At 39.3% G+C, this 27,856-nt stretch overlaps 1 protein-coding gene across 1 annotated transcript; it reads right to left on the reverse strand.

The window, feature by feature from the left end:
* Window positions 1-343: 343 nt before the first annotated feature.
* On the reverse strand, window positions 344-27,856 carry LOC134331095 (vitellogenin-like). Its single transcript, XM_063012357.1, has 26 exons — window positions 27,817-27,856; window positions 27,532-27,552; window positions 26,910-27,061; window positions 25,641-25,892; window positions 25,371-25,532; window positions 24,281-24,429; window positions 22,277-22,427; window positions 22,034-22,191; window positions 21,788-21,953; window positions 18,435-18,560; window positions 18,126-18,344; window positions 15,884-16,101; window positions 15,702-15,799; window positions 14,700-14,824; window positions 14,527-14,625; window positions 14,311-14,430; window positions 14,043-14,232; window positions 13,858-13,945; window positions 11,472-11,657; window positions 7,288-7,426; window positions 4,630-4,798; window positions 4,417-4,517; window positions 2,911-3,120; window positions 2,594-2,739; window positions 1,627-1,765; window positions 344-553 (listed from the first exon to the last, which is right to left on the reverse strand). Exons 1-26 carry the CDS (start codon window positions 27,854-27,856, stop codon window positions 479-481), a joined length of 3,699 nt encoding a protein of 1,232 aa, XP_062868427.1. The 3' UTR covers window positions 344-478.

Consider the following 27,856-nt stretch of genomic DNA (forward strand, 5'->3'; position numbering starts at 1 on the left):
GAGCCACCGTGCCGCCCCCAATACTTAATTGTTTTTAAAGGTTAATCATTGTTAATCATGTTGTCAAACAGCAGTATTTAAGCTCTGGACCAGAAAAAAATTCATGTAAAAAGTCATGTAAGTAAAGGAAAACATTTTGTACTAGAGTGAATTAAGTAAAAAGGGTCAAAGTCTGGATGATGTTATCAGACAGGTTTATTTTACCCTCTACTGAAAAAACACAAATAAACTGTTAATCTATGTAATAACTGAATATTTAAACTAATGTCTAGTTTACTGAAAGTATATGAATAAAAACAATTAAATCATTATTAAAAGATGATTAAAAACAAGTTTAAGGCATCTGAATTCAATTTACAAATGTACAAACAATTTAGGAATTACAGCAGCTTCACAATGTAGATGTCGTCAATAGCAGTTAATGGATATGCAGTGTAAAATCATGTCTTATTGTAATAATTGTCGTAAACTTGATGTGTTATACACTTTCTTCTGTAATTTCAATTCCCATCATTTCAAATGGTGAAGGGATTCCCTGACGGTGCACAGTTAGCTGTGAAAAACAAACAAAAAACAGTTACATACATTATAACCACCTCCTTGTTTCTACACTTACTGTCCATTTTATCAGCTCCACTTACCATATAGAAGCACTTTGTAGTTCTACAATTACTGACTGTAGTCCATCTATTTCTCTACATATTTTTTAAACCTGCTTTCACCCTGTTTTTCAGTGGTCAGGACCCCCACAGGACCACCACAGAGCAGGTATTATTTAGGTGGTGAATCATTCTCAGCACTGCAGTGACACTGACATGGTGGTGGTGTGTTAGTGTGTGTTGTGCTGGTATGAGTGGATCAGACACAGCAGTGCTGATGGAGTTTTTAAACACCTCACTGTCACTGCTGGACTGAGAATAGTCCACCAACCAAAAATATCCAGCCAACAGCGCCCCGTGGGCAGTGTCCTGTGACCACTGATGAAGGTCTAGAAGATGATCAACTCAAACAGCAGCAATAGATGTGCGATCGTCTCTGACTTTACATCTACAAGGTGGACCAACTAGGTAGGAGTGTCCAATAGAGTGGACAGTGAGTGGACACGGTATTTAAAAACATCAGCAGCACTGCTGTGTCTGATCCAGTCATACCAGCACAACACACACGAACACACCACCACCATATCATTGTCACCGCAGTGCTGAGAGTGATCCACCACCTAAATAATACCTGCTCTGTAGTGGTCCTGACCATTGAAGAACAGGGTTAAAGCAGGCTAAAAAAAGTATGTAGAGAAACAGATGGACTACAGCCAGTAATTGTTGAACTACAATGTGCTCCTATATGGTTAGTGGAGCTGATAAAATGGACAGTGAGTGTAGAAACAAAGTGGTTTTAATGTTATGGCTGATCAGTGTATAAATATTAAAATAGATATAATTTTCTCAGATTAAATTAGTATTTTGTTTTGTTCAGTGTGGCCACTACATGAAACCTTGTTGAACACGGTGAGAAGCGCTCTCTATTCTATATGTACGCGTGTTTAGCACATATACATATACATACATGTGCAACTTAGTGGAAAGAGAAACTTAACATCTAAATAGGCACTAATGTGTGAGTTACCTCTGGAACTTTGACTTTAAGATCAAATCCTTCATGTGCAGAGGCCAGAAGTGTAGCTGAGATTTCTCTCTCAATATTTTTCTCATGTTTCTGATTGAATCCCCAGGCGTAGGACAAACCTGGCAGGTACTCTCTAACACTGTAACAATGTAAATAAACGTTAAAAGTAATATATATATATATACTGTATATATACCCTTTATATCTCACCCATTGATAAAAATGTCTCTTTTGTGACAGTAAGAATGATGTAAATAAAAACAGAAAGCAATGATTTGCAATTATTTAAGGTCTAACAATAAAAAAGATATGTAATGCTTGAACTAATCAACTTTATTGTTTTAATACACATTAATAATATATTTGATGTCTGTAACACTAACACGAAAGGAACATGCTTACCACTGTGTATATACAGTATACTATATGACCCATGACACAGATGTTATGACATGGATTTGCATGAAGGCCTTTAGTCCTTTATGATTCTGCCACTTTGTTGGTGTGAATGTAATAATGAATAGTAATTTATTTATTTATTTTTTAAAATATTTTTCTTTATGCATTTTCTCCCCTTTTTCTCCCTTTTTAGCGCGTCCAATTGCATCATGCTTCCTCTCCACCAATGCCGATCCCTGCTCTGATTGAGGAGAACGAAGCTAACCCACGCCCCCTCCGACACGTGGACAGCATGCCGTATGCATCTTATCACCTACACTTTGATAATCTACACTTTCAATCAATCGTTGTTCCTGTGGCCGCTCAGCCTCAGCCAACAGGCAGAGCTGAGATTCAATACAATGTATTCGAGATCCCAGTTCTGGTTCCAGCGTGTGTTTTTACCGCTGCGCCACCTGAGCGGCCATGAATAGTAATTTATTTAATAGTAGTATTTAATGAATAGTAATTAATGTTTGTTTTGACCAAGCAAATAATCCCCAGTGCTTAAAGTTGTATTAGAAACTACCTTTTGCCCATCATTTGGATGAATGCAGGAACTTCTCCCCAGTTCATTTCTGCAGTTACAGTTGCTGTTGATCTGATGACGCCTGTAGCAGAAAGCTTTGCTGCCACTTCATAAGACTGACACTCAGCTCCCCATTTAAAGTGAGTCTAAAAGCCACATGAGCATCAGCATGTAATCAAATTTATACAAATTATGTATATTTTTACCTGGAGCCTACTGTAACTATATTTGCTTAAATTATCTTGGAGTAAATCCAGCATTTAGGACTTTTCTAATATTGCATATAATTGTTGATTTTTACTGTTTTATAACGATACCTTTGCTGCAGTTTGAATCTTATCAATACTGCCATCCACACATATTTTCCAGTTTGCTTCCTCAGCCACCTCAGAAACAATCAGTTCTACATCGTCCTTCTGTGAGCCTGGCGTGTAATAGGCAGCAGCCTCGTAACCCAGTGGCTTTGCACTGGAACTGAGCGCCAGCGCATTTACTGTGATCACGGGATCAGGAGCTGGATCTAAACCCTACGTTATAAATGGAAAAAGGAAATAAATAGCATTAATAAATATTGTAGACTGCCTAACTTAGAGCTCTGGTTTAGATTGAACAGCCACTCTCTGCATACTGCAGTTTTAAAAAATGCACATATACACTGATCAGCCATAACATTAAAACCACCTCCTTGTTTCTACACTCACTGTTCATTTTATCAGCTCCACTTACCATATTGAAGCACTTTGTAGTTCTACAATTACTGACTGTAGTCCATCTGTTTCTCTGCATGCTTTGTTAGCCCCCTTTCATGCTGTTTTTCAATGGTCAGTACCGTCACAGGACCACCAAAATGCAGGTATTATTTGGGTGGTGGATCATTCTCAGCACTGCACTGACAATGACATGGTGGTGGTGTGTTAGTGTGTGTTGTGCTGGTATGAGTGGATAAGACACAGCAATGCTGCTGGAGTTTTTAAACACCGTGTCCACTCACTGTCCACTCTATTAGACACTCCCACCTAGTTGGTCCACCTTGTAGATGTAAAGTCAGAGACGATCGCTCATCTATTGCTGCTTTTTGAGTTGGTCATCTTCTAGACCTTCATCAGTGGACACTGGACGCTGCCCATGGGGTGTTGTTGGCTGGATATATTTTTGGTTGGTGGACTATTCTCAGTCCAGCAGTGACAATGAAATGTTTATAAACTTCATCAGCATTGCTGTGTCTGATCCACTCATACCAGCACAACACACACTAACACACCACCACCATGTCAGTGTCACTGCATTGCTGAGAATTATCCACCACCTAAATAATACCTGCTCTGTAGTGGTCCTGTGGGGGTCCTGACCATTGAAGAACAGCATGAAAGAGGGTCAGTACAGTCAGTAATTGTAGAACTACAAAGTGCTCTTATATGGTAAGTGGAGCTGATAAAATGGACAGTGAGTGTAGAAACAAGGAGGTGGTTTTAATGTTATGCCTGATCGGTATATATATATACAGTATATACTGTATATATACAGTATATATTATGAAACACTTTGAAAATAGTACATAGCCTCTTATAGCATAACACATTATTACAGTTATTATTATTAATACCTGTAACAGTAACAGGACACTAATACAGTATATCTTAGCACACAAATCATGACAGGCTTTTACTATCATATTTTATTTTAATATATGTAATTTGCATTAATTACCCTAATTCGCTACCTAAACACATAAAGTAAATACATTATGACAAAATGCAGTATCATTTATACAGTAACATGCAAAAACAAACAAATTAATAGAGCAAACAAGTAATACACTTTACCTGATACACTTCCAAGTTCATTCGAGTGCTGTTTGATGTGTGTTTATGAGGAACAACGTTGATCTGAATTTTGATCTTTTCGACTGGCTTAACAGGCTTAACTTGAAATATGAAAGAGAAAATGGCCACAGTTTAATAATGGTAAACAATAATGGTTAGGGTGAGGGTGTAACCATCTGTAACATTTTAGAAAATGTTTGTAGGGTAGCTTACCCGGTTCCAGTTGACAAACAAACTGGGTGAATCCCAAAAAATAATTAAGAGGATAATCTTTAGGCTTATGGATGCGTTTAGCTTCCAGTTCAGCACAGATCGTAGTTCCATAAACACTCGTTCCTGCACAGTACCTCAGTTTTGGATGATATATCTCAGATTCTTCAAACTGAATAACAGAAATGGGTTTTAATTGTATTTTTACACTCTATACAATATTTTATTAGTATCCTGTATAAGGTTGGCTATTGTGTAGTGTCACAATCTACATATTTGTTTTAAATTACAAATACAAAAATCAATAAAGTCTTGATTGCACATTATTTACCACTTTATCTAAAACCCACTAAGCTCAAGGACATCAAGTTGCCTTGATAAGTCACAAAATTAGGTAAAAGTCGTTTGCCTATGAGCAAAAACCAAGCTTGTCAAACTATGTCTTAATAGTTTTTGCACAGCAATGCTGAGACAAAAACGGCCCCTTGTTGCCACAAAGAATAGCATTTACTGTAGCATATACTATAATTTATGTATAGGTGCCCAGGTGGCACAGTGGGATATTCCGCTACCACACCAGCGCTGAGATTCTGAACTCCTCGGTTCGAAACTCGGTGTTGCCACCGGTCGGCTGGGCCCCATCTAGCGGGCATAATTGACACGGCATTGAGGATAAAACTTTCACTTGCTGACTAATATATCCCACCCACTAACAGGTGCCGAGATGAAGAGATAATCAGTGTTATTCACTTCACCTGTCAGTGGTCATAATGGTAGGCCTGGTCGGTGTATTAGCATATTATTAATAGATAACAAAATATGGTGCCGGTGAGGTCGGCTGCCATCACGACTGCTCCTGCAACCTTTTACTCATGTTTATTTATTTCGATTTTCATCTACTTTGTCTATTTTGTAGCTAATGTGGCCGAGCAGTCACTAAAGCATTTCACTGCCAGTTGTACTGTGTATGACTGTGTATGACGAATAAACCTTGATTTGATTTTGATTTGAGCAGTGTTCTTCAAAATGTTTCCGCTCTGTTTTTTAAGTCTATTTATTAAGAATTTCAAAAACAAATGACATCACTTTTCTACATAGTCGCCTTCCGATGCATTTTTCCCAGCGTCGTACCAACTTTTTAATGCCATCAGCAAAAAAATGTAGCCACTGATGCACCGCTGCTTTCACATCATCATCACATGAAAATCTTCTTCCCCTTAAAGCTTCTTTGAGCAGTTCAAAAAGGTGGAAATCAGATGCCGCTAAATCCGAACTATAAGCTCTCTCTCTCAATCTCTCAGACATGACCAATTACTACTCCTCTCACCCTCACCGTTTCCAACCAAAATATAAATGCGGAAACTTTTTGAAGATCCATCGTATAATTTTTTGGAAATACAGAAGTAACTGGGAAACTGTTGGAGGTTCACCTTCCATGGGGTCAATAACCCTAAACACACAGGCAACATTACTCCTAAACTGGAATTAATCCAAATGCCTACAATGTCTTAGAACACGTGTCAAACTCAAGGCCCGCGAACCAAATCCAGTTCGCAATGTCATTTTATGTGGCCTGCGAGAGCTTAAAAGACATATGATGTTGAGAAATATTTACAAATAATCCCAAAATGTACAAGAAGAGAAAATTGAAGCAGAAGGAGGACATTTAATGAAAGATGGGAAAGTGAATACAAGTTCGTGGTTCAAGAAGAAAAAACGGTACGTCTCTTGTGTTATGAGGCCGTGTCTGTGGTAAAGGAGTACAAGTTGTAGCCTAGTGGTTAGGGTACTGGACTAGTAATCAGAAGGTCACTGGTTCAAGCCCCACCACTACCAGGTTGCTGCTGCTGTTGAGCCCTCGAGCAAGGCCCTTAACTCTCAATTGCTCAGACTGTATACTGTAACTGTAATGTAAGTCGCTTTGGATAAAGGCGTCTGCTAAATGCCAAAAATGTAAATGTGATGTAAAAATATAAATGTAGATATACGTTATAAATAAACAGTATAAATCTGGCATTTTGACACCAAACACAGAATTTAGCCTCCAAGAAAAACAACAAATTGTCCAAAACTTAAAAGGCAGACTGCAACCACAGCAGGATACGTTACAATCAACCCTTTGAGGGCCAACATAATACAGATGTGGCCCTCGGTAAAAATTCGTTTGACACCCCTGTCTTAAGTACTTACACAATCAAGACGTTTCAGTATATGTGCATCAATTCTGAAAACTAGAAGCGAAGCAATGTGGTAATCACCAATAGAATCGAGCATTAAGCAGAGAGGTTATATTCGCCACTGTAAATTAGTACAATCTATTTTTGGTTCCTAGATAATAGTTCCTACTAGAGATGGAAGAGAACATAATTATTGCGGTGTCAAACTTCTGCAAACAGACAGTTTTGTAGGCAGCTGTAGCTTAGCGGTTAATGTACTGGACTAGTAATCAGAAGGTAGCTGGTTCAAGCCCCACCAGTGCCAGGTTGCTGCTGTTGGACCCTTGAGAAAGGCCCTTAACCCTCAATTGCTTAGAAAATATACTGTCACAGTACTGTAAGTCATTTTGGATAAAAGGGTCTGCTAAATGCTGAAAATTTTAACAGCACACACATTGATGCACTGCGGAATTACTCATGCAATAGACTGTAATATACATTATACCTGATATTCTTTGGAACCCTTTATGTCTTTCCTAATTGCAGTAAGACCTTCCTCAGAATTGCTTGACTCTGGTATTATGGGAGACATTTTAGTAGACTGTGGATCTTCAACATTTCTTGACACAGCATATACGTCAGATCTGTTTGAGAGAAAAGTGGTGGGAAAACTCAGTATTTTGATACTGTAATTAATGAGCAGAAAGACAAGAAACCCATCATGCTATATATTTACGTCATATGGATGCTTTCAACTTTCAAAAAGAACTACTTTTAACTCCACCAGACTGCATTTTCCCAATTCCTGGGGTCATACAGCAGTACTAAATGACCCAGGACCATATTGACTGCTCTTTAAAAAAATTACCTTGGTATGACTTGATGTGGAGCTAGCTAGAAATTAAAAGTTCAACATTTTTGTTAATGTTAATAGCTAATCCCATACCTATAGGTTTTTAATCGAAAATATTTGAGATATTTAAACATTTTTATATTCCCAAAACAGTACAGAGCCAATATATTTAAAGAAGACCTACAACCCCAAATCAGAAAAAACTGAAATGTTTAAAAACAATGTACCTCAAAGAAAGATTGGAAAGGATTTGCATATTTCTCCCTCTACAGTGCATAATATCATTAAACCATTCAAGGAATTGGGAGGAATTTCAGTGTGAAAAGGCCAAGAGCGCAAGCTTAAGCTGAACATCTGTGATCTTTGTTTCCTCAGACGGCACTGCATCAAGAACCGCCATTCAACAATAGCTGATATAACCACATGGGTGAGGGATTACTTTGGCAAACCTTTATCAAGCACTACAATACAGAGTTACATGCACAAATGCCACTTAAATCTTTACTGTGCAAAAAAGAAGCCTTATGTTAACCATGTCCAAAAGTGGCGTCGACTTCTCTGGGCTCGGAGGCATCTAGGATGGACCATCACACAGTGGAAACATGTATTGTGGTCAGATGAATCAGCATTCCAGGTCTTTTTTGGACAAAATTGACGTTGTGTGCTCCGGATCAAAGACGAAAAGAACCATCCAGACTGTTAGTCCAAAAGCCAGGATCTGTCATGGTATGGGGCTGTGTCAGTGCCCTTGGCAAAGGTCATTTACACTTCTCTGATGGCAGCATTAATGCAGAAAAGTACATTGAGATCTTAGAGCAACATATGCTGCCTTGAAGACATCATCTTTTCAAGGGACGTCCATGCAAAAAAGTCGATGCAAAACCACATGCTGCACACATTACACACAAGGCATGGCTGTGGAAGAAGAGGGTACAGATACTTGACTGACCTGCCTGCAGTCCTGATCTGTCGTCAATAAAGAATGTGTGGAGAATGTTGCACGTACTGTTTCACATCTGAAGATGTGTTTGAAGGAAGAATGGGACAAAATAAAAGCTGAAAATCTCCTTGGTGTCAAAACATGTTTTAAGTGTGGTGAAAAGGAATAACAACATTACAAAGTAGTAAACACTTTACTGTCCCAACTTTTTTGGGGGGGCAGCACGGTGGGTAGCACTGTCGACTCACAGCAAGAAGCTCCTGGGTTCGATGCCCAGGTGGGGCTGTCCAGGTCCTTTCTGTGTGGTGTTTGCATGTTCTCCCCGTGTCTGCGTGGGTTTTCTCCGGGTGCTCCGGTTTCCTCCCACAGTCCAAAGACATGCAAGTGAGGTGAACTGGAGATACTAAATTGTCCAAGACTGTGTTTGATATAACCTTGTGTAATGATGAATCTTGTGTAATGAATAACTACCGTTCCTGCCATGAATGTAACCAAGTTGTGAAACATGACGTTAAAATCATAATAACAACAAACAAACTATTTTTTGGAATGTGTTGCAGGCCTGAAATGCAGGAATGGATGTTTATTAATTATACAACACAATGATTGTATGACTGTAGACCATAACTTTGCATGCAGATTTTAATTGTTTTAGTGCAGATTGCTCTGCAATGAGTACATAACCCTCAGCAGTAGTTTTACTCATGCCATTGAGACTAACTATCTTCCCCATGATGATTGAGACTAGGGCTTTTGAACTATTTGGCCTGTAGAACCACAGCATAGGTTTCAGCCTCACATCAGTCCATCATTGAGCTTAAGCCAAGAGATGTTGGTGTTATTTGGATTTCTAAATAGTGTCTAAACCAATAAACTGGATTTAATGACATAAATTTACTGAAGTATTTCTGAGGGTGTGATAATTTATCCATTATGAGAGGGTTAATCATTTTATTTTAATTATGAGTGCATTGATTATTAAAGTAATAATTTAATGGACAATAAATTTGTTGCAATTGAGCATGAAGAAACACAGTTCCTAAACTGTTGGAATATTTGTTTACACAGTTTTTCACAGTTAATAACCCATGACCCATCTTTGCTTGTAAACAATCAGGCCTTTCATTAATGTTCATTTTATACCCAATCATGCCAGCATAATTGGTTTTAGATTAGTTTTTTATAGCATTTGTCATTGCTTATTTTCCCCTGCTTTTTTAAACTGTGTTGCAGGCAATAATGAAAAAGCTGTGTACAGTGGTACCTTTGTAACTCAACGTCCTAACTCAAAATCTTTGAAACTCGACGCTCTTCATCGAGAGATTTGTACCCTTAAACTCAATGTTTCCCTTAAACGTGTTCAGTTTGTTTTTTCTTCCTTTTGGCGCGTCCAATTGCCCGATTGTGTCATGCTTCCTCTCCACCGATGCCGATCCCCTCTCTAATTAAGGAGAACGAATCTAACCCACGCCCCCTCCGACATGTGGGCAGCATGCCGTATGCATCTTGTCACCTACACTTTGACGAGTGCAGTGCAGATCAGCACTGTGTACGGAGAGACACACCCTGACAGCTCTTTTCCCATCTCTGTGCAGGCGTAATCAATTAGCCAGCAGAGGTCGCAATTGCATTAGTTATGAGAGAATCCCTATCTGGCTTTTTAAATATTCCACCCCTATCAGAACAACAGGCCAATCGTTGTTTATGTGGCTGCTCAGCCCAGCCGGCAGGCAGAGCCGAGATTCGATACGGTGTATTCGAGATGCCAGCTCTGGTTCCGGCGTGTGTTTTTAGCGCTGCGCCACCTAAGTGGCGTAGTTTATTATTATTTTTCATTTATTTATTTAATTTCAAATGAACAATGAACAGTCACTTTGTTCAGCTGAGCGGTAAAAAGTCATAAAAGTGTGAATATGAGACGAATCTGCATTTGTGTGGAATAACTGTCAGATTCACTCAGAAAGCGTCCGCGTGTATCTGTGTTTAGCTGGATATTTCTCCTGTTTCACTTTTAAACTTGTGTTACAGCTCAAGGTTTTGAGAAATTGTGAGAATCAGCTTTTTTTGAGAGAGTCTAAAATGCTTAATGTGACTTAAAAGAATGAGACAAGAACAGTAAACTTCTCTTAATTATTAGTGCTCATAAGTTCTCTCCACTAATGAAATTCCTCACTCGTTGTTTTAGTACAATAAGTCACGTTAAGCTTTGTGCACCGCCACACTCCATAGGAAATAACAGCACAGCAGCTCAAAGGCGGTGTTTGTCACTTCTCATGTGAATGCGCTTTTACTGAATGGAATACGGCATTCCAAGATCAAGCATCTCCACTATTAAGAAGCATAAGGAAACAATAAATTGTATTTCAGTGTTTTTTTTATATTATATTTGTGTTATTTTCAGTGTATAAGTGTCAAAACCAACCCTATTATTTTATATTTGCCTTAAATACTACATGCAGTTCCACTGGGCCATGGAACACATTAACAGGTTTCCCATACATCCTTATGGGAAAAAAATACCTTAAAACTCAACATCTTTTAAACTCAACACCAGGCCCAGAACCAATTGACGTTGAGTTTCAAGGTACCACTGTATTATAAATTGTAATTGTAAAAGACGATTTATAAACAACTGCTTTCTGCTTTTCTGTGTTTGACTTTCCTTCTCAATTTGGGACACTTTTGTTGGGGTTTGTCTTCATGTATCCGTATATGTATATAAAAATAAGTAAATAATTTAGACTCCTATTTTGATGAAAAAGTCATCAAAGCAGCATATGGCTCACTGGTCCCTGGTTCATTAATACTTTCCAAACATGACACTTCATTGCATCACTTCGAGTACCTGTATTTAAGTGTTTTGATGTATTCCAGATATAAATCTTAAAAAACGTACTTGACTTTGAAGAGCTCTGTTTCCTTTTTGCAGGGAGGAAAAACGACCTCAAGATTCTTTTCTTTGACGTTCTTTTTCAAGCCAACTTTCCACGGCAAAGACATGATTGTTTTGCCACTCAGCTGGGCTCCAGATTGAAAGATTTCTGTATTGATTCCATAGTAAACAAAATAATCCATTGTCGCTCTGAAATAAGAAATCAAATTCATACATGCCAATCATGATATACAAATAGTTTATCAGTTAATTATTTACTAAAGATGGAAAAAGCAAATGAATTAAATAAAACACTTAATTTGTATAAGATTGGGCACAAGCACAAGGTGCAATTTTCTGAGTACAACAGCATATTTAAATAGATAAAAATGTATCAATTAGTATTTGATTGACTAGCAAATAGGAGACATTCCAAAATAAGCATGAAATCAGATCCTAAACCTAGCTTGCAGTCAGTCTCGATGAACTACTCAGCTTCTTTACAAAGCAAAGGCTGTGAAATTAGACCAGAAGGAAATCTTTTATCTCTAACAAGACCATATATTTGGGCTTTATTGGGATATGCTTTGTTAGCCCCCTTTCATGCTGTTCTTCAATGGTCAGGACTCTCCCAGGACCACTACAGAGCAGGTATTATTTGGGTGGTGGATAATTCTCAGCACTGCAGTGACACTGACATGGTGGTGGTGTGTTAGTGTGTGTTGTGCTGGTATGAGTGGATCAGACACAGCAGCGCTAATGGAGTTTTTAAACACCTCACTGTCACTGCTGGACTGAGAATAGTCCACCAACCAAATATATCCAGCCAACAGCACCCCATGAACAGCGCCCTGTGACCACTGATGAAGGTCCAGAAGATGACCAACTCAAACAGCAGCAATAGATGAGCGATCGTCTCTGACTTTACATCTACAAGGTGGACTACAGTCAGTAATTGTAGAACTACAAAGTGCTTCTGTATGGTAAGTGGAGCTGATAAAATGGACAGTGAGTGTAGAAACTAGGAGGTGGTTTTAATGTTATGGCTGATCAGAGAATATAAATAGTATTGCACTTAAGGAGGTAATATTAATATTACAATTATTATTAATAGTAATTAATCAGTAGTAATAGTAATGTTTTACATAGTAATATTAATAGCAATAGTAATATTACTATGTTGCTTTTCTGTGGTCTATGATAGGCTATTAATAGCACATCCTATTGTTCTAGAGAACAATGGAACCTTTAGGCTTTCTATTTTTTTCTTTCCTTAAAATAGCTTCTCTTCTAAAAGAACACATTACATATAACCTTTAGAATCACAGACTGTGTTACTGTTATTGTTACTGCTCATGTCAGTATTTTATCTCAGCACTATTCAGTTTAATCAGTTTAATCTAATAATAATAATAATAATAATAGGTTACACTTATATAGCGCCTTTAACCAAGCTCAAGGACGCTTTACAGAGAAAGTTCTACACAGGCAAATAAAGTAGAAACAAAAGAAGCATATGTATATGTATACACACATACACACATACATACATACACATATACAGTACATATATACACACACACAGGGACTATAAAAAATGTTCAGAAAAGAGATGAGTTTTAAGAACAGATTTGAAGTGAGAGAGGGAAGAAGAAGAGCGAAGAGTTGGAGGGAGAGAATTTCAGAGGTAAGGGGAAGCACAGCTGAAAAACCGGCCACCCATAGTGGAAAGCCTGAACCTGGGCACTGTCAGAAGATTGGAGCCAGAGGACCTGAGACGGCGCAAGGGGGTGGGGTGTTTAAGTAAATCGGATAGATAGACCGGGGCCAAGCCATGAAGAGCTTTAAAAGTAAGTACCAATATTTTATATTGAATCCGTTTGGCGATGGGTAGCCAGTGTAGTTTTGCCAGGACAGGAGTAATATGGTCATATTTTTTTGAAAGAGTCAAAACTTCGAGCAGCAGCGTTTTGGATGCGTTGAAGGGGGCGGAGGGCTTCGGCAGGTAGTCCATAAAGGAGTGAGTTACAGTAATCAAGCCGGGAGGTGACAAGTGCATTAACCAAGGTCTCTGCTACATCATGGGAGAGAGGAGGACATAGACGTGAGATATTGCACAGATGAAAGTAAGCAGATTTAGATATGGCAGATTTATGAGAATCAAAGGACAGGAGGGAATCAAAAAGAACACCAAGGTTGCGGGTGCAATTTGTGGGACAGATAGAAGTGGAACCAATAGTGAGAGTAGAATTAGAAATGGAAGAGATAGCAGAGTTGGTGCCGATCTAGCCATATGCACACACATACTGAAAAAAAGCTACATTATTTATCTAACCTTGGCAAAATAAAATAATGTGTTATGTGTTATATTGTGCAGAATAAACAAATTAATCCATATAAAATACATTACCCAACAAATCCTTCAGTCTCCATGGAAATATCTGCATTTATTAGTTCCTGTAGGTTTTCTTTTGGTGGTGGGTTTATGTTAGCTTTTGCTGCAATTATATTTATATTGTTAGTCTTTTAGTACTTAGTACGTCACTATGCTATTAAAAACACCAACTAACCAAGTAAAAAGATAGATGTTATTACCGTTTACTGTAAAAGCAGCTAATGATGAGAAATATTTGCTAATTTCAACTGGAAGGCCAAGACAGGTCGACTGAATGAATCTGGTTTCGAATAACAGGTATGGTTTCGTCCAGTGCCACAATAGTCCTTTTTGTATTTGTTGAATTATATTCCAGACATTATTTTCTTTACTTGCAGAAAGACTGACAGCCTTAACATTCAGAGAAAAAATAATATTAAAAAAATCTAAAATAGGGTCACTGTTGAGTAAAGAAGTTTATATCCTTACCTTTACAATATTTTGAACAATATCTTGATTTAAATCTACAAAGGAGATTTCTTGTCCCAATAATCTTGCATATAGAGATATGAGAGGTTTATCTTTAGAATGGGACTGCCAATCTGAGAGCTGTAACAATAATTAGGAAATTAATTTAAGTTCTTACATTGGTACTAAATACATTGAGAATAATCATACACAATCATATTTATTTAATATACTCACTATTTTCATTATTGCTGCAAAATCATTGGCTCCAAAGTCCTTAGAAATGGCAGGTATGTCTGTAAAGAGTTCTCTGATGCCCTCTGCACGAACACCGAGCTGTGCAACAATGCCAGTCAACAAAACCACCAGAATATGTCATGAAAAGGAAACACTAAAATATGTAACATTACCTCAAATAATTTAAGCATTCTGCCAATGAAGTAAAGCTTTCCGCTGGAGATTATTTCTGTGGGTATCATGCTTGTACCATTTCTCAGCAAATAAAACTCGTTGGCTGTGCCCATTAAAAAGTCATCTAAAGCAGAAGGAATAATACAGTCTTATGCAGACATATAAATGAATCTGGTAATCTAATAAAGATCATAATTACAAAAGTATATATTTTATATATATATATATATATATATACTGTATATATATAAGCATATTTGAGCATATTATTTTAGGTCCTGATTTACTAATATACAAAATATAAGTAGAAATATATATGTATATGATTATTAGATGTTTGTGTTAAATGTGCATTATATTAATCACTCATTTTTCCCAATTTTCCTCCCAATCTAGTCATATCCATCTGCCCGACTGCATTACGCTTCCTCTCTACTGATGCTGATCTCCACTGCTGAGGAGACACACGCCCCCTCCGACATGTGAGCGGTACCCGACTGCATCTTTTCACCTGCACGAGGCGGGTTGTCATGCCAATCAGCCTTGTGCATGGAGAGCCACACCCTGATCAGCATCATTCCTCTACTCTGTGCAGCCAGCAGAGGTCGTAATTGCATAATTGCATAATGAGGTCCCTGTCCGGCTCCCTTCCTGAATGAACAACAGCCAAACGTTGTTCATATAGCTGCCCAGCCCAGCCAGATGGCAGAGCTGAGATTCGATACGATGTATTCGAAATCCCAGCTCTGGTGTGCAAGCGTATTTTACTGCTGCGCCACCTGAGCGGCCAATTTATGTAATTTTTTATTTATTTAATTCTTGTATTTATCAAGGCAAACACATAAGCAGACAGGAGTTCTATTTTGCTCATTTCTGTGTTGTTAAGTTTGCATCTCAAACCTTAAAAAGACCTTGAAAGCTTAGTTGTAAGTATGTTGTAAATAACCCACATCATATAACTAATAAAGAGTACATTCAGGTTTAATCCTCAATGTACTTACCATGAAACCAATCAAAGTGTAGAGCCTTGCTAAATCGATAACCCAGGCGTCCAAGCTTCTTAGAAAGTATTTTCACTGCAATACTACAAGTCGTCGAGCTACATGAGGAATGTTATTAAAAAAAAAAGGTTACATAAATGCAAAAACGTAAATATATAGAAAATATTGCATACTGCTCTTACAGATGATGATTATCAGGGGTGCGTGACATTGAGATCACTTTGAGTTGTGAGTAAATGAAGCTTGCCACTTGTAGATCTGATTCCTGGAGCAGAAGCTCGGTCAGGGCAGAGATTAAAGCTACAGGAGGCTTTGTCTCCAGTAAGATCGAAGAAGCAAGCATTCGTGTTTCGGCGGGCGCTGATGTCTGTGCAAATATGGTTAGAGCAATGTCTTGCACCTAATGTGAGAAAATATAAATAAAATTATATATTATTTAGGTAGGATGGGGAGTCAATCAAATGCAGCTCAGATACACTATATGACTTAATGTACACAGATCAGCCACAACATTAAAACCACCTCCTTGTTTTGACACACACTGTCCATTTTATCAGCTCCACTTACCATATAGAAGCACTTTGTAGGTCTACAATTACTGACTGTAGTCCATCTGTTTCTCATGCTTTGTTAGCCCCCTTTCATGCTGTTCTTCAATGGTCAGGACTCTCCCAGGACCACTACAGAGCAGGTATTATTTAGGTGGTGAATCATTCTCAGCACTGCAGTGACACTGACATGGTGGTGGTGTGTTAGTGTGTGTTGTGCTGGTATGAGTGGATCAGACACAGCAGCGCTGATGCAGTTTTTAAACACCTCACTGTCTCTGCTGGACTGAGAATAGTCCACCAACCAAAAATATCCAGCCAACAGCGCCCCATGGGCAGCGTCCTGTGACCACCGATGAAGGTCTAGAAGATGACCAACTCAAACAGCAGCAATAGATGAGCGATCGTCTCTGACTTTACATCTACAAAAAGGATCAACTAGGTAGGAGTATCTAATAGAGTGGACAGTGAGTGGACACGGTATTTAAAAACTCCAGCAGCGCTGCTGTGTCTTATCCACTTATACCAGCACAACACACACTAACACACCACCACCATGTCATTGTCACTGCAGTGCTGAGAATGATCCAATGGTCCTGTGGGGGTCCTGATCATTAAAGAACAGGGTGAAAGCAAGCTAAAAAAGTAGGCAGAGAAACAGATGGACTACAGTCAGTAATTGTAGAACTACAAAGTGCTCCTATATGGGAAGTGGAGCTGATAAAATGGACAGTGAGTGTAGAAACAAGGAGGTGGTTTTAATGTTATGGCTGATCAGTGTATGTAGACACTTGACCAATAAACTGCTGGACATCCCATTCCAAGACATGGGCATCAGTACAGATATATTTGCAGCTATAAATGCCTCTACTTATCTGCTAAGGCTTTCCACAGGATTTTGAGGGTGTCTATGAGAATTAGTGCAGTTATAAGGTCAGGCACTGATGTTAGATTAGAAGGCCTGACTTTCATCCCAAAGGCATTTAATGGAATTAAGCTCAGGGCTCTGTCTGGGCTGCTGAAGTTCCTTTACACCAGGGGTGCCCAATACAACCAGTTAATCACACAGTGCACGATGGTAGATCGCGCCTCATTCAAACAAGTCAGCATGATTGACATGAAATGTGGCCACTGTTTCTTTAATTTGCTGTTTGTTACCATAGCTACGCCTCAGCCCGCCTAAAGCACTGCTAATCTAGAAAGTTCTCATTCATCAGTAGCCAGTTTGCACCATTTTTGCATTTTTTCTTTTGTAACCTATACTGTTACTGGTCGTGAAGATGAGTGGAAGAGGGGCCTCTGTGACCCTTACAAGGATAAACTAGTTCGTGACCTAAATGGTCAGTGTTTCAAAGACAAAATATGAGAAGTATAAGATGATTTGAGGCTATACTGTAGATGTTTGCTCTTAAATAAGAAAAGCACTAAATGCTAACCAGGTCAGCTCAGTCAGGGACCAAAGTTGATTAATTGACTTGTTGGAAACTGTGACAGTGCAGCTTTTTTGTCTGTCTGTAAAGAGCCTGCATGAATATAAGCTTGATTTTAGCTTTAGCAGGGCTGAAATAGCCACATTCACTAACTAGATAGTGAATCTGGGCAGTTGTAGCCTAAAGGTTAAGGTACTGGAATAGCAAGCAGAAAGTCGCTGATTTAAACCCCACCCCAGGTTGCTACTGTTGGACCCTTGAGCAACCCTGAATTGCTTAAACTGTAAGTCACTTTGGATAAAAGCTAAATGCTGAAAATGTAGATAGGTGACTTTAAACTTTTGGCCTTATAGTCTGTTACCGGGTGTACCAAGTGACTTAAATTTTTTTTACTTCTTTTAAATAGCACTAAGCAGGAAAAACCAGTAAGATGCAGTAATACTTACATTGTGCGGATCTCTCATACCAAGGTGTCGGAGGGACTGCACAGCTACGTTCTGAACCCTAGCAGGGAGGGTATTTGCTTTGATTGAAAAGCCAGGAAGAAATTTCATTATGGTCTTAAGGCTTAAAGGATGACCTGCATTTCCCAAGGCTTTCAGAGCAAGCACCATGTCTTCATCATTGCCTTTGGCGAGTCCATTAGTGACCATATCAATCAACGGCTTCAAAATGAGAATGACAGATAAGATAATTAGCACGAATCAGTAGAAGATAAAATCATATGTAGTTTTATAGTCAAGGTAATATCATACCTGCACTGTGGTGATTGGGCAGGGGTTTACTCGAGCACAGACTCTGTATACCAGAGAACCGTATGATAAGACCACAGTGTTCCATAACAGAGGATGGGATTTGCTAAAGGGAATGGTCAGAAATTCCTGCAGAGCAGTGGACAAAAGTAGAGCAATAAATATACACCAATCAGCCATAACATTAAAACCACCTCCTTGTTTCTACACATCTCCACTTACCATAAAAAAGCACTTTGTAGTTCTACAATTACTGACTGTAGGCCATATGTTTCTCTACATACTTTTTAAACCTGCTTTCACCCTGTTCTTCAATGGTCAGGACCCCCACAGGACCACCACAGAGCAGGTATTATTTTGGTGGTGGATCATTCTCAGCACTGCAGTGACAATGACATGGTGGAGGTGTGTTAGTGTGTGTCGTGCTTGTATGAGTGGAGTTTTTAAACACCTCACTGTCACTGCTGGACTGAGAATAGTCCACCAACCAAATATATATCCAACCAACAGCGCCCCGTGGGCAGTGTCCCGTGACCACTGATGAAGGTCTAGAAGATGACCAACTCAAACAGCAGCAATAGATGAGCGATCGTCTCTGACTTAACATCTACATGGTGGACCAACTAGGTAGGAGTGTCTAATAGAGTTGACGGTGAGTGGACACGGTATTTAAAAACTCCATCAGCGCTGCTGTGTCTGATCCACTCATACCAGCACAACACACACCAACACACCACCACCATGTCAGTGTCACTGCAGTGCTGAGAATGATCCACCACCTAAATAATACCTGCTCTGTGGTGGTTCTGTGGGGGTCCTGACCATTGAAGAGCAGCATGAAAGAAGGCTAACAAAGCATGTAGAGAAACAGATGGACTACAGTCAGTAATTGTAGAACTACAAAGTGCTTCTATATGGTAAGTGGAGCTGATAAAATGGACAGTAAGTGTAGAAACAAAGAGGTGGTTTTAATGTTATGGCTGATTGGCATACGTACAGACCTAGAAATCCTGTAAAATGGTGCACTAATGAAGCCAACACTTAATCCACAACCCCCCTCCCCCAGTTACTTCAGTTTCAGAGGAAGCGTATGACCAGCGGAAGTGCTCACAACTCTATGAGGAAGAAACTGTGATAAATAGAAACACTTCCACCTGGAGCACTCAGTGATGAGCAGGTGACTGTCAGTTTAGAGGACCTGACATGTCAGTCATTTAGCCATAAATGGCACGGCAGAAGGACATGATTCTGTAACTATGCCTTCCCCCACACCAATCTCCACGGCAAGTGGGACCACTAATGTTTGTATTTATTTAAAGATTTTTATACACATTAAATGTTTTACTGGCTGAGAACAATAAATAATAAGACATACACCGACAAGGCATACCATTATGACCACTGACAGGTGGACAAGCTTAAGGATTTGAGCCAGTTTGACAAGGGCCAAATTGTGATGGCTAGACGACTGGGTCCGAGCATCTCCAAAACTGCAGCTCTTGTGGGGTGTTCCCGGTCTGCAGTGGTCAGTATCTATTAAAAGTGGTCCAAGGAAGGAACTGTGGTAAACGGGTGACAGGGTCATGTGTGGCCAAGGCTCATTGATGCACATGGGGAGCGAAGGTTGGTCCCTGTGGTCTGATTAAGGTATTAAAGTCTAGTGATAAATTGCACTAGCCCACTTCTGCTGAGTTCCAGATTTTGAATCCTCAGCAGTGCTATTAGCCAGTCGAGTGTCTACATACAAACGTAATTGGCTATGTTTGAGGTTGGTGTATGGTCGAGGCCACACAATGGATTGGTGTCATGTCTGGGGTGTGTTGCTGCATTGCACCCAATGATTCTGGGAAAACCTGACCCACCATGAAACTGAAGGATAAAGGTCGACATGCCTTATTTATGACTACTTATGCATAACTGGTCAGAAATTCCTGCAGAGCAGTAGTGGTGGGCGGATCGATCCAAATATCGATAGTATCGATACCAACGTTGGTATTGGTATCAGATCGATACTAGCGTGATGGGATCGATACTTTAGTTTAAGTTTTTTCTTCGCTACATTCAGTACGTTCCTCCCGTTTTATCAAAAAGTAGACGTGTGTGTGTGTGTGCAAACACCGCTCTTTTACATCTAACATGCACACTTTGCTCCTCCCTGCTCCGCTGTGTTTTATTGTCGTGCCGTCACGTGACTAAGCGACGCTGAGAGAAAATACATACAGCAGAGAGGCAGAGAGAAAAAGTGGATATTTTCCATCAGTTATTTAATATAATTTAATTAAATAATAAAAAAAGAGTTTTAAAGTTTTAAAACATTTGTTCTTCAGTTATAATTTTGTACTGTACTTTGTTTTAAGCCAGAGAAGAAGTGCAGTGAATGGAATAAATTTAGTTTTATTATATTATTGTTTATGAACAAAAACCTTTCACTAAAAAAAGAATTAACGAATTGAATTCTTTAATATTTTTTCTGTACTTTATTTTACAGAAAGCCAGAGTACAATGAAAGGGGGAATTATGTTTTCTAATTATATAATTGTTTCTGAACTTGTTTAACTTCATTAAAGTTTATTACATTAATAAAATACTTATTATTTGCCTAAAAACTGTAGTGGGTTTTTACATGCACATGATTCACTAATTAACACAAAATCATTTAGTAGTCAAAGCATATTGATGATAAATTGAACTCATAAATCATGACACACTGCTCTTCCTTACATGAAAGTAAATAAGCTGCTTTATAAGTAAAAAGTATCGTATCGGTATCGGCGATACTGGCCCTGTATTTACTTGGTATCGGATCGATATCAAATTCTGCAGTATCGCACACCACTACCGAGCAGTGGACAAAAGTAGAACAATAAATATACACCAATCAGACATAACATTAAAACCAACTCCTTGTTTGTACACTTACTGTCCATTATATCAGCTCCACTTACCATAAAAAAGCACTTTGTAGTTCTACAATTACTGACTGTAGTCCATCTGTTTCTCTGCATGCTTTGTTAGCCCCCTTTCAATGGTTTTTCAGTGGTCAGGACCCCCCACAGGACCAACACAGAGTAAGTATTATTTGGGTGGTGGATCATTCTCAGCACTGCAGTGACACTGACATGGTGGTGGTGTGTTAGTGTGTGTAGTGCTGGTATAAGTGGAGTTTTTAAACACCTCACTGTCACTGCTGGACTGAGAATAGTCCACCAACCAAATATATATCCAACCAACAGTGCCATTTTTATTTTACACTGCATATGCATTTTGTTTTACTTTATTGTCCTTATAATATTACTCTTAGCACTCTGATAATCAGACTTAAATGTGTCATAACACACTTATGACACTATTCTTACCTTTGCTATGTCCACTAATTCAGGTTCAGCAGACAGATGATTGAATGCCACCAGAAGTGCCTGACCAGCCTCATTTAAGGAAATGTCTCCAGCTTTTAATCGATTCTTTAGAAATTTGAGCACCCTTTCATCTGTCACCTCAACAACTGTGTCCAGGAACCACCTCCTACTCGTGACAATCGAGAGAACATCAGAAAAACACATGGATTTCTTCTACATCCACCCAGACCAGTAGTGAATACTTACCTCTGCTCATCAGTTCCTGATAGCTGTTTCCAGAGCAGCTCTAGATCGTCATACGTTGACGCACGAAGCAGTTGAATAAGATTAAGAAATTCAGAGCTTGTAGCACTGTTTATCTGGTTACTGTTAGCTTGAGCCAGACTTTTGATCAAGTCGGCGATCTATTCAAAACAACACTGTTAATGAGTCACAAGATCTGAATTTTGCACATTTTTTTTAACAATAATTCTGTTTTGCAGGACCAACCTTGGGAACTGGGTTGGTGAGATTAATCAATAGAACTGGCATTGGTAGTAGACCTTTCTCTGCCGTGTACATTAGATTTCCTCTGCTTTTTACCTGACCTGTAATAGGTTTCCCAGAAATATCTGTTTCATTAAGCAGCTCAATGTACCATCTATATAAAAAAGAAAAACAATAGCATTAAGTTAATTCTCCATAAACAGGGCATTTAAAATCATTCTTTTCTATGTAAAATAATAAATCATTTTTAATTACTTTTAATGCTTAGAGAAGAAAACAATTAAGACGGTCTTTGAACATTCATGCCATCTGGAAATGCCACCATGCCCCCCTGTCAACCTAAGATAACTGCCAAGCTACCTTCCTCCTACCTCCAAACTACACTATATGGTCAATAGCTGACCATCCCAAGCTGGGAGCCTATCCCAGCTTTTTAATGGGCGCAAAGCACACAGTAACACCCTGGCCAGTCCATCGCAGGGCAGACACACACACACACACACACACACTCTCACACATACACACACATTTACCTATAGGGCAACTCAGTGTCTCCAATTAACCTGACTGCATGTTTTTGGACTGTGGGAGGAAACCGGAGCACCCTGAGGAAACCCACGCAGACACGGGGAGAACATGCAAACTCAGCACAGAAAGGACCTGGACCGCCCCACCTGTGGATCACACCCAGAACCTTCTTGCTGTGAGGTGACAGTGCTACCCACCGAGCCACCGTGCTGCCCAATGGTCAAAACTGCCAAATGAAATATGCGGACGAAGGATCTGCTTTGGTGACCCCTAATAGGAGCAGTCGAAATTAATATTTGCATTTTTATTGAGCACAAATGTTCCTCAGCCTTTGTCCCGTTTTTCGGTTACGGGGTCGGCATTTCCGGCTTCTTCCCGTTGGGAACGGCACTACAATGCACTGGTTTGTGCATCTAGCGGCTAGGTATCTATAGGACAATTCAGTGTTTCCAATTAGCCTGGTGGCATGTTTTAGGACTGTGGAAGGAAAGCGGAGCACCCGAGGGAAACCCACGCAGACACGGGGAGAACATGCATTTTGGATTTTGTAAAGTTGCTTTGAGACAATGTATATTGTAAAAAGCGCTATATAAATAAAGTTGACTTGACTTGACTTGACATGCAAACTCCGCACAGAAAGGACCCGGACCGCCCCGCCTGTGGATCACACCCAGAACCTTCTTGCTGTGAGGTGACTGTGCTGCCCAATGGTCAAAACTGCCAAATGAAATATGCGGACGAAGGATCTGCTTTGGTGACCCCTAATGGGAGCAGCCGAAAGGATTCATTCATTCAGATGTGTACAGTAAAAGTAGAAAATGTTCATTAATGTCCTGCATTATGTGTTTGCATATTTGTATTTTTACTGAGCACAAATATTTCAGCAATTTTTGCTTTTAACTCATTATATGTTCACACAGATACATATAGTTTTACATATAGTTTTATAAGCTGCTCTCTTTCCTTACTACATGCTAATACAACATACAAAATATTGTAGCATCCGCCACTGGGGGGCCGGAACGGGCTTTACCCAGAAGGACTTGCGGCCGTGGTATCCAGACTTACCGTAGCCGTGTAGCCCAGTATTAGGGATGGTGTGGCTACGGGCTGGATAAACAGCTCTTTGTTTGTCTGTCTGTTGTGTGAATGTCCATGTGTATGAATGAATGTCTAAAAGAACCATCTTGTGGCTCGACGCCCCTTCCTCCATACTTGCCGGCGCCACAATATGCCGCTTCCTAAACCATGCGATAGCTGTTAGTAAACTAAATACTGGCTGCGACTGCATAAAAGTTGTGGATTTTGAAGTTTGATATTAATTAACCTAAAACCTAACATTCATTAAATTCTTTAGCTGTCCCCAGAACTAAAAATAAGTTGTGACCAAAACAATATAACAGTCACAGAACAAAGAATACGTAAAATATGTTATAAAGACAATTCTAATGTAAAAAATATGAAATGTTTATTACTTACAAGGCATTCAGTTTAAAGTTGCCACCCTTCACATTGAATGGAGAGAAGTAGTGCCTTTCGTGGGCGGAGGCTTTTGTAATGAGACCACCATTTCCATTAGACTTTATGGTATACGCATATTTCATGGTTGCAGCAACATTTTGACCTCTCTAAAAAGAGATATGTTATAGTTACATAAAGTACTGTACATATACAGTATATATATATATACACATGGTCAGGACTCCCACAAGACCACCACAGAGTAGGTATTATTTAGGTGGTGGATCATTCTCAGCACTGCAGTGACACTGACATAGTGGTGGTGTGTTAGTGTGTGTTGTGCTGGTATGAGCACTCACTGTCCACTCTATTAGACACTCCTACCTAGTTGGTCCCACTTGTAGATGTAAAGTCAGAGACGATCAATTATCTATTGCTGCTGTTTGAGTTGGTCATCTTCTAGACCTTCATCAGTGGTCACAGGTCGCTGCCCACGGGGCGCTGTTGGCTGGATATTTTAGGCTGGTGGACTAATCTCAGTCCAGCAGTGACAGAGCATTGCTGTGTCTTATCCACTCATACCAGCACAACACACACTAACACACCACCACCATGATGTCAGTGTCACTGCAGTGCTCTGAATGATCCACCACCTAAATAATACCTGCTCTGTAGTGGTCCTGGGAGAGTCCTGACCATTGAAGAACAGCATAAAAGGGGGCTAACAGAGCATGCAGAGAAACAGATGGACTACAGTCAGTAATTGTAAAACTACAAAGTGCTCCTATATGGTAAGTGGAGCTGATAAAATGGACAGTGAGTGTAAAAACAAGGCAGTGGTTTTAATGTTATGACTGATTGGTGTATAGTGTGTGTGTGTGTGTTATTAGTGCATGTTCTCCGCATTCCTCCACTTTGGTACAGGCAAGGCTACTAATCAAGGCCCTTACACAGTGTCGAAGACCCCACGCCCTTTGTAGTCCAGCCTTTTCCCACTTAGCAGACTAGTGGCCAATTTTATCTGCTGCAGGTACTGCCAAGTACGCCTGCTAGAGGGCGCACAGCCGACCGGTAGCACAGCAGAATCCCAGCACCCAAGTATACACACCTCTTTGCCGATTTGACTTTCTTGCATTAGTGCCATTCCAGAATATAGTTCTGCTTTTGGTTTGCACCTGCTAATGTCAATATTTCGGGTCACATACAGTTCTTCAGCTTCTACACTCTCTTCAAGCATGTAGGCACTGTGGCAGACACCATGGATTCCCACCTGAGAAGACAATTATTAAAATACAATTATTATTTTAAAAAAGACCCCTTTAAGTTGTATCAGAATAAATTTAAAGTTGAACAATGTAGTACTAAAGAAAAACGTAACCTCATCAAGCTCATAAATGTGCCGCGTGGTTTTGACAGTAACATGCAGGAAGCTGAGAATGCCCCGGACAATGTTCACAATGGTGTTAGGAACATCAGATGCCGCCTTAATGTCAACCACTTGTCCTTTCGCATATTCAAATGTGAAAGGTCTGGCAAGATCAGCTGCTAAACGTATAGTGAGACTAGGTGAGGCTTTAAATAAGTTCTGATGAGGGATTCCATTAAACTCTTCAAATGTCACAGTGGCGATCTATGAAGTAAACAGGAATCCTTAGAGACATTAATATGCATTAAATGAACAAATATAAAATATCAAATCAACCACAATAAGCTGAAATGAATAACACATTTTAAATTATTTAAAAGCACTAAAAATTAGCAATTGTAACCCAAGTGGTATATATTACTGATAATACTCTGATCTGCCATAACATTAAAACCACCTCCTTGTTTCTACACTCACTGTCCATTTTATCAGCTCCACTTATTACCATATAAAAGCACTTCTACAATTACTGACTGTAGTCCATCTGTTTCTCAACATACGTTTTTAGCCTGCTTTCACCCTGTTCTTCAATGATCAGGACCCCCACAGGACCATCACAGAGCAGGTATTATACAGGTGGTGGATCATTCTCAGCACTGCAGTGACACTGACATGGTGATGATGTGTTAGTGTGTGTTGTGCTGGTATGAGTGAATTAGACACAGCAACGCGAGTCCACTCACTGTCCACTCTATTAGACACTCCTACCTAGTTGGTCCACCTTGTAGATGTAAAGTCAGAGATGATCGCTCATCTATTGCTGCTGTTTGAGTTGGTCATCTTCTAGATCTTCATCAGTGGTCATGAGTCGCTGCCCACGGGGCGCTGTTGGCTGGATGTTTTTGGTTGGTGGACTATTCTCAGTCCAGCAGGGACAGTTGAGGTGTTTAAAAACTCCATCAGCATTGCTGTGTCTGAACACACCACCACCATGTCAGTGTCACAGCAGTGCTGAGAATGATCCACCACCTAAATAATACCTGCTCTGTAGTGGTCCTGGGAGAGTCCTGACCATTGAAGAACAGCATGAAAGGGGGCTAACAAAGCATGCAGAGAAAGATGGACTACAGTCAGTAATTGTAGAACTACAAAGTGCTTCTATATGGTAAGTGGAGCTGAAAAAAATGGACAGTGAGTGTAAAAACAAGGTGGTTTTAATGTTATGGCTGATAAATGTATAATGCTACACAGTACCAGTAAACAGTTAAGACAAAAACATACCTGAAGTAGAAAGGTTTGTATCGATACACCTGTGATTTTAAAACTACATCGCAGTTTCACTCCTGACTCAGCCAGATCTGGTATATCCCGGCCGATGTTCACCAATCCTTCATATTTATACTCGTATGTTTTTTTGGGGTTAAGGGTGGGTTCTGAAATGGTTACAGAGAATTATAACCTTATTATAAACAGAACTCAGTGCTGTGTCACCTTATCTTAACGGTCAATAAAAGTCTGCTTTGTTTTGACGCTGGATACGGCTGTATTTTTAAAGCTTGTAACTTTTGGAGTGTCTTTTAAACATTCTATAACAAGACTGCTGTTACTTTATTGTTTGGTGTAAATTAAACACACACACACACACACACAATTAAAAAAGATCCATGAGTAATAGAGATTTAAGGGGTTAAAACAGGGATGTCCATACTACATCTACGGGCCATTTGTGGCCCGGTACCATTATTGAAACTTTAAACTTTAAATTTTAATAATAAAATTAAAGCTGGCCCACTATTAAGGGTGTTATAATAACAATAATAAAAAAATATTAAGAATATATAAAATTTCATAAATTACACTTCAAAAATTGTAAACATTGGAACTGTCAGTTTTTGGTACTTACCATAATTGGTGCTCTCACTTGCTGGCAGAAAAATAAAAATCTGTTAGATTTCCTTCTGTCTTTGTTATTTTACATATTTATACAAGTTTTATTCACAGCACAGAAAAAAATGGTAATCTGATCAATTAATGTAAATATAAAACAAGGTATCTACACACATTAATGTACTAATGCACCAGTGTTATATAAGGTGATATTAACTCGACATGTGTCCTTATGTAGAAATGTTACTGTTTGCATTATATAAAGTTTTTGGCTTAGGTTCACAAACTTTAAGACACTTACCAGCCAAAGTCACAAAGAGACAGAATAAAAGCCTCCACAT

This window comes from Trichomycterus rosablanca, chromosome 17, assembly GCF_030014385.1.
Source record: "Trichomycterus rosablanca isolate fTriRos1 chromosome 17, fTriRos1.hap1, whole genome shotgun sequence".
In the NCBI taxonomy this organism is placed as follows: Eukaryota; Metazoa; Chordata; class Actinopteri; order Siluriformes; family Trichomycteridae; genus Trichomycterus; species Trichomycterus rosablanca.